This window comes from Geospiza fortis, unplaced genomic scaffold (assembly GCF_000277835.1).
Source record: "Geospiza fortis unplaced genomic scaffold, GeoFor_1.0 scaffold23, whole genome shotgun sequence".
NCBI lineage: Eukaryota > Metazoa > Chordata > Aves > Passeriformes > Thraupidae > Geospiza > Geospiza fortis.
In genome coordinates this window covers 1,552,275-1,560,043 of record NW_005054303.1, presented here as the reverse complement: position 1 = coordinate 1,560,043, position 7,769 = coordinate 1,552,275, and the positions used below count along the sequence as shown (strand labels likewise).

The 7,769-nt window shown below is 41.7% G+C and overlaps 1 protein-coding gene across 1 annotated transcript in view; it reads left to right on the top strand.

The window, feature by feature from the left end:
- The window catches only part of ASB2 (ankyrin repeat and SOCS box containing 2), a 21,144-nt gene extending 19,141 nt beyond the window's left edge, over positions 1-2,003 (top strand). The window contains exons 7-8 of the mRNA XM_014311888.2: positions 395-548; positions 1,289-2,003. Coding sequence (XP_014167363.1) covers positions 395-548; positions 1,289-1,425 — 291 coding nt within the window. The 3' untranslated portion in view covers positions 1,426-2,003. The remainder of the gene's footprint in view (positions 1-394; positions 549-1,288) is intronic.
- Positions 2,004-7,769: the final 5,766 nt, after the last annotated feature.

The following is a 7,769-nucleotide window of genomic DNA, read 5'->3' as shown; positions in this document are numbered from 1 at the left end:
TTTCCCTAAGATTTCATTTTGCCCCACAGAGCCCCACCAAGAGGGGAAAGGACCCAGCATGCTATGCCACAAGGCCCTACACTGCATGGACCTTCCAGTAGCCCCTGATTAGCTTGGGGCAAAGTTAGGACTTGCAAACAGTTCAGCATTATTGCATGCTCCAGAGCTAGGACTTAGCCAGGGATTTGTGTGATCCTGTGGTTGCAAAGAGGGGGTTCTACCCTCAGCTGAAAAAGAACAGGCTTTAGTTGAAGTTTCCTGAAGGGAAACTGGTGATTGCCCTCACAGCTGGTAGAAGGGGGGTACCATGAAAGCTATCAGGGCTATTGCAATTGCTGTTTCCACAAGTGCATTTATGTCCCACTGATGGCAGTCCATCTGTTTTTCCTTGAAGTTTTGTGAAATGGTGTCTACTCCAGAGATAAGTCGCTGGGCTGGGCCAATCATCGATGTTCTTCTGGATTATGTGGGAAATGTGCAGCTCTGTTCCCGGCTCAAGGAGCATATTGACAGCTATGAGGACTGGGCTGTCATTAAAGAAAAAGCAGGTATGGTCTCCCAGAACAGAATCCAGCACAAACAGTCCCACTGCTGGATTCAAAACCTCAGTCACCATCTCCTCTTAATATTCATCCCATAAACTTGAAATCTTTGAAAGGATTTCCCTTCTGTGACTGACCAGGTATGAGTGTCAGAAATTTCTGGCGTGTCACTGGCCCTGTGGTGTGAAATGCACATCAGCCATCGATCTGACCCACTGGGAATGAGCACACCAGTGTAGAAAGGCCCATTTGGATGTAGCTGGGGTTCAGTCAGATCAGGATAGATGGGCAGCACAGCAATCTCCACAGCAGCCTAGCAGGCACCAGTGCCCTTTAAAGCCTTTATTAATATTCCACTCTCCTAATACCCCCCTCAGGAAAAAGTCTTTCATAGATATTATCAGAATCAGTTTTCTGGCACCAAGCTGAATTTGGTACCTATTGCCTTTATTTTCAGTGGGAAGGCTAAACACTTTGAAATAGCTTTTTTAAATCCTCCTAGAAAGCCCATTGCTATGGCTGAGATGGGTACAGCACCCCACCCTCCAGGCCCACACCCTTCCCTCTGTCATGCCTCAGAATACATGTTCTGCCACCAGACATATTATCCCTTCATTACAGAAAAAAACTCTTTTTTCATTCTTCCTTCTCCCATTTTCCTCCTGACACTCCCCTGCCCAAGCTGAGCTCAAGTACCTGGAGTTAAAACCTGTTCTGCTCACGTTTCTGACGCACCTGTCTTTCAGAACCTCCACGACCTCTTTCCCACCTTTGCCGCATCAAGGTCCGGAGCCTGGTTGGAAGGAACCGCATTAAACTCCTGGACACACTGCCCCTCCCAGACAGACTGATCCGCTATCTACAGCACGACTACTCACAGTGACCCCAGCACACTGGATGTGCAGCAGCTTCCCAGCGTGGCACCCAGTGTCACCACAGGTGCACAGCAGGGAGGAATTGCTGCTGGCTTGGTCAAGCACCCTCCTGTGACTTATCTAAGAGAAATGTGCTTTTGAAGCAGGAGTGAGAAGAAAACGGAGGAGACAGCTAACATAGGAGACTGCTGTTAGGTTTTTCAAAAGAAAACACATACAATTCACCTCAGACCTTAAGTCTGCAAAGGGGAAGAAATGAAAGCCAATACTGACAAATGAGTAGTGCTGAAGCAAGTATCAGTGAGGAACTCAAAAGTGTCCTGAAGCTGTGGTGGAGCTTAGCATCCTTGATGTGGTCACAATTCAGAACTTGTCAAGAATCAATGTGTTAGGGAAAGCAATCACATTACCTTCACTGACTGAAATTTTTATTGTAGTTTCTATTCTATTGTTTGGATTTCTGCTAAGTGTGTTGGTTGCTAATTCTCTGATATTTTGACACCACCTTGCTAACACCTTTACTTCTTTTTTTGTACTTTTCTTATTAAGTACTTGATTTATGAACCTTCAAATCTCAGAACTCTTTAATGGACTAAAATCCAGAAAAACTTTAAAAGTCAAGGAAAGGTTTATTTAAGGAGGATGGAAGAATTATATTTGCACATAGTGAACACAGTTCATTCTGTATTATATTTGCAATAGGAAGTAAGTGAAATTTTGCTTGAGAGAATTTCCTAGACTAGGGATTTGAAAGCAACCCTTAGCTCTTAGAGGTTTTTTGGTGTAAATTAGAAGTAGCTGCACTGTAAACAGTAGGTTTATGCTTTCATGAAGCTGGTGTCAGAACAGAACAAAGCCCTAGAGGAGCAGGAACAGAGAGTGATGTGAAGGAGAGAGGCAACACTGCTGACCCAAATTTTTCTCTTCCCCAGAAGATCTTATCTCTATAAAACCCAGCCTCTCCAACCTCCTTGGACCTCTGTGGCTGTAACAATACATGACTGAAAGTAAGAAATTATTTCAAAATAATGGAATTCGAACTGCAAAATTTATGGAAATGAATACTCAGAATTGGGTTTCCAAATCCTTATTCAGATGCCTAAACAATGGCAAGTTGCTTGCACCAGGGGTTGTTCCACTTAAACCAGGGGAATCATATACATATCAGATATTACTGAAGCAGAATAAAAAATCTCAGAATTTAGCCCTGAATTTTCTGACTTTGGAAGTTTGAAGTATCTTTTAGCTTGCTTTGACACTGATGAAAGTTATTATCTCAGCTTCTTTGAAAATCAGGTCACCTATTTACAGCTCAGATCCACAACTGATTTATGGCAGCTTAACAAGTCACCATCTATCTGCTGAACCACTATAATTGTCCGTGAAATTCTTTTATTGAAGTTTTTAACAAGTCACATTCCCTCACAGCTGGGGAGGCCAAGGAGCCCATGAAAAGTTATTGGCAGAGACTACAGATCCCTTGACAGGTGTGACTTGGTGAACTGCTTTGATGAGTGCTTTATTCTTCACTAGGCATCTAAGAAAGAATGGAAGAAATTAAATTTGGGGCTACATCTTTGCAGATCTTATGCTAGAAACACACTCCTTACCTTAGGTGACAGAGGAGCTGTGCATCATGGTCTGCTTGGAGTCCCCACCAGAGACCTTACAGATCTGGTTTTGTTTGTTGGTCTGCATACCATCCATGGGATATGACAGAACTCTAACTAGGGAAAATACATTGCACTGAGTTTTATTTGTGTGGAGTTTTATACCTTAACACAGGACTAAAGTGTGTTGCACAAACACAAGTAATACAATCTGTCTGGGCACACAGACTGTGATGACTTTACATGAAATGTCTTCATCACTGGTGGGACAGGATGTGAGTAGAAAAAAGGATTGCTCACTCTGTCCATTGCTGTCCCCTTTAAAAATGCAAAAATTGAAAAACCAACAGAGTTTCAATTCACACTGAACACTGCTCTTGTAAAGCTTTGGAAAGTCAGGTGAGATTCCTCCACTGGTGAAATTTTATCCAGTAGCTTCCTTTACTGCCAGTTTAAGATCTACTCCCTTGTCTCCTGCAGGGTGAACAGGGAATTGGTTTAGGTTAGAAAAACACTGGGTGGAGAGAAAAGGAACAAGAAATCGCTATATCAGTTCTGCAAGTGAAGGCTCTGTATTGGTAAGCAGTACCTGGAGAAATAGGAAATCACTGTGGAGTTCATGCATCTCTCACTTTCTGGGGCTGTGAAACAAAGGTTTGGGTCTTACATGAATATAAATCAGAAGTCTTTGAAATCAAGTAAGTCTAAAAAAGCAGAGTTGTAGAGGGTGATGGATACAGACAGAGCTTGGTGGAGACCACTTCAGAGTTTGGTGAGCAGTGACAGCCCTGGAGACCCTGGCAGGTAGAGGGGCTCACAATCACCAAGTACATGTGTAACTCCAGAAGTGGGATTTCATATGCATCCCAAACTGGGAATTTCCCCATAGCCAACATTTTTGTGTCCACAAAAATCTGGCAAGTAGCAATTTCTTTTTATCTCCTTGGAGAGCTGAAACTGGGTTTGAATGGGATAAATATGGAAAGCCCATTTCTTCTTTCAGCCAAGAGACTTTCATTTCTATTGGGAGACCCATGTCCTGGTTGCTGACAACGATCTGTCGTGAGCAGGAGTCACTGAGCCAGAGAGCACTGGTCTGATGGGAACATAACACAACTGTGGGAAGGATAAGTGCATGCTGTGGACAGAAACTGAGGTGAGAAGAGTTCATCTGTTAGAGGGGGAGTCTGGTAATTGCAATGTTATTAAGTCCTTTCTGCTTGATCTCTAAAGCAAACCTTCACACACTCAGTTTACATTTATTTGCACTGAAATGGAGCCCGCTACCTCTCCAGTCACTGACATACTATTTTGTGCAAAATACTGAATCTGCACAAATTCAATGTGCCTTTAATGCATCTATTTACATTTACTGTGAAAAGAAAAATACTCCAAAACCCAGGCAAGCCAGGCTTTGTAAGCAGATCAGTAATTCTAGTGCAAGGTAAAGTGGCTTGTTTCACTGAGTGTGATAGTTAGACTCCTTCAGAGATGATGACTTTATGTGAAATGTTCTAGGAATATTTCATGACCAGGTTACTGTACTTTTTTTTTTACTGCAACATGTGCAATTCACTTGATGTTCTTGTGCACCTTTTTGATTTTTTAATTTTATTTTGTATGAAAGTTTTTTCATTTACCTCTCCCTTCCCATTATTTATAAAAGCTATTGTGTTTTTAAAAGTTTAAATCTGCACTGTTCTAGTAAATAGCAGCTCTCAAATGTTATGTTTCCATCTTTCAAACAATGTATGAATAAACAAGTAGATTCTTAAGGACTATCAGTTGTCTTGAATAGCAACATCAACCATTGACCAGCCAAACACAAAAATATCCAGAAAAAATCTGAATCAATCCAAGCCTGAATAATTAATAATTCCATTGTTAATCTCAGGGATGAGAGAACAGCAAGTATTGCTAGAGAGGAGACAGAGTTGCTATTATTTGCAAACCATTTGGAAAGTCTCACACATCCCCATTCAGGGATTTTGAATATACTTAACAATTGTCTTCTGTTCGTTTGTGTTTTACTTCACTGCTGCTCCAGTTCAAAGCCTCAGCAAGGGCCACTGCCTGCCTTGGGCTGGGGGGCAGCTTCTATGTCACAAAGGATTTTGAAAAAGTAACACTAGTTTAAATCTGAGTGTAGGAGCATAAATATTTGAGTCAGGGGTCATTTAGAATGGTCTGTTTCAATCCTTCATCATAACTTTAAAACACACTATTCTACTACATGGAAAATGTGCAGCAATATACATTCAAATAAAAAGGAGTTTAAAATAAGTTAAAAAAGAAAACTAGGAATTTTATATTCAAAAGATAGAAACTTGGTTTTAACTCTCTTCTTCCTCTGGATTTCTTCAGAAATAAAATTTATACAGAGGCTATCCACTTTGCCAAGTATTTTAATTTTTACTAAAGTCCTTATTCTGGTGTGATCCACAGCACTTAGATATTTCCCTAATGAGCTCAAGGAGGAACACTTAAGCACAGCAACTACTGCAATACCAGTAGTTCATTCCATGACCTGGTCTGGCCACCCAGATGGAAATCCAGACCAATACCAAGGAGGCTGCTCTGTATTGATAGTACTGAAACGGAGTTCAGCATCTGGCTGCATCTGGATGGCAGCAACACAGAGCTATTGATGTGAGAAAAGCCCCCCATTTCCATGTAACAAAATTCCTCACCTACAGGACTGTAAATGAAAAGCTGTTGTTCTCCTACCTTTAACTTCAATGGGTCTGGCTTTTGTTACACTCCTTTTGGAGAGGGACAGAGTTTCCTCATGGATTTTTTCCCAAAAAGGAAAAGGCATCTAAGTATGTTCCTTTCTTTACTTCTGGATCAAGAGCTAACCTGAAGCTTTTAACCCCTCGACTGGCTCTTTAGCTCCTCACACCTTGCATTTAGTTGCAGGTATGTGCTACAAAAGGCATTTACTGCTCTCTCTCCTGCAGTCCATACTGGCTTGATACATATATCAAGTACCATAGTAAGGAGAAAGCAATGAAAGCCATCTCTCTTTCTACAGTTTTCCTGCACTACAAACACATTACAGACATTGTTTCAATGAAAGTGAACATTGGTGGGATATGTGAGGTTTGAGGAAAGAGTAAACCACTTTTATCCTGGGAGTAGAATCATAGAATATTTTAAGTTGGAAGGGACCCACAAGGATCATCAAGTCCAACTCTTAAGTGAATGGCTCATAGAGGGATCAAATCCACAACCTTGGCATTATTAGTACCAGGCTCTAACCAACTGAGCTAATCCCAGTGGTAGTTCATATCCTAATAAAAATTGCAACATGATTATATAATACCAAGGCCATCAGAAGATACAAAATGATACTCTACAATTGCTTCAGATGATAATTTTTTTGATTACTGCAATGCACTCAAATGAAACATTTTCTGGTTTTCCCCTTGTAGAGATATCAGGAGTCATGGAGAGCTAAGCTAGTCACAGACCAAACCAATCAAGGACACTTTTTATTGAGTCCTGGGAGAAGTTCCCATTAGCTTCAGCAACAGCAGGTTCAGGCCCTGGGAGATCATGGGTGTCCGTTCTTTGGCCCTTTTTGTCCCAAGATATATTTTCTTGACTTCAGTGACTTACTTCTGTATAGCCAAATAGACACATACACCTGCAGTACTAAACCTCTCATATCTCATTTCTGTGTCTTAGTACCACTTTCTCCATGGGTTTAAGAGAAACCTAACTTTAAAACACTTCCTAATAAATTCTCCAATGCCAAATTGTTAAAAAGAAAATTAGGAAAATGCTAGGCAAAACATTTACAGCCAGGTCTTGTGAAAACATCTTAAAATCAGACAAAATAAAAGATATCTCTCAGCCAGAAATAAGGCAGTCTATTCTTTACTTTTTTCTTCCATCACACCTAATGGTTTTGTGTTAAACTAGTAAGATTCCTCATTTATTCTGTTGATGCAGAGCAATTCCTGATGTGGAAATTCATCCCACTTTCATTTGCACCAGCTCAGCACTAGCTAATTACTTAGTAATTAGCTAAGATTTACTTATGGGAAAATTACTTCTGATTTGTATAAAACTGAATAGGTAGAGATTTCAGCCCTCATATCTCCCCACCAGTTGCAAATCAAACCTGTGTCTACCCAGTGGGGCAAAACTAAGACTGCATTTGCAGAATGACCAAAATAAAATTACCTTCTTTCTTCCCTTATTTTTTTTCTTTTAATTCTGTCAGTATTTACATACAACAAGAGCTTGAATCAATCACAAGTGGTTTTTATACGAAATACCACCCTTCCAGTCTCTCGCATGCAAAACGGAATGACCCGAATATCTTGACTTCTCTGGAATTACTTTAAAATACAAAAACTCTTTGAATGCATTTAATTCATTCCATTTCACTGCTGCTGCCGCAGGGCAGCCCCAGAAAAGATGTTCCCACGCGGAGGAGGTCTCCTAGGTGTTACAAGTGCGGCTAGGAATGGCCAGCAGCCCCGCTCGCCGCGGCTCAGACAATGCCCATCGATGAAAGAGACCCGGTCATGCTCCGTGCCGCCGGCTTGACAAGGTTTATTCCCGATTCACCCCCGTGTACGGAGAGGAGAGTGCAGCCCAAGTACCTTCCCAGCAGTTCCTAATTCCCCGCAGCCCGCCCACGAGGCACGGGGTGCGATCGCCGGCCTCCTTCCCCTGCCGCTGCACGCTGCCAGCGGCTCCTGCCCCGAGGGCGGCCGGGCCTTTCAAAC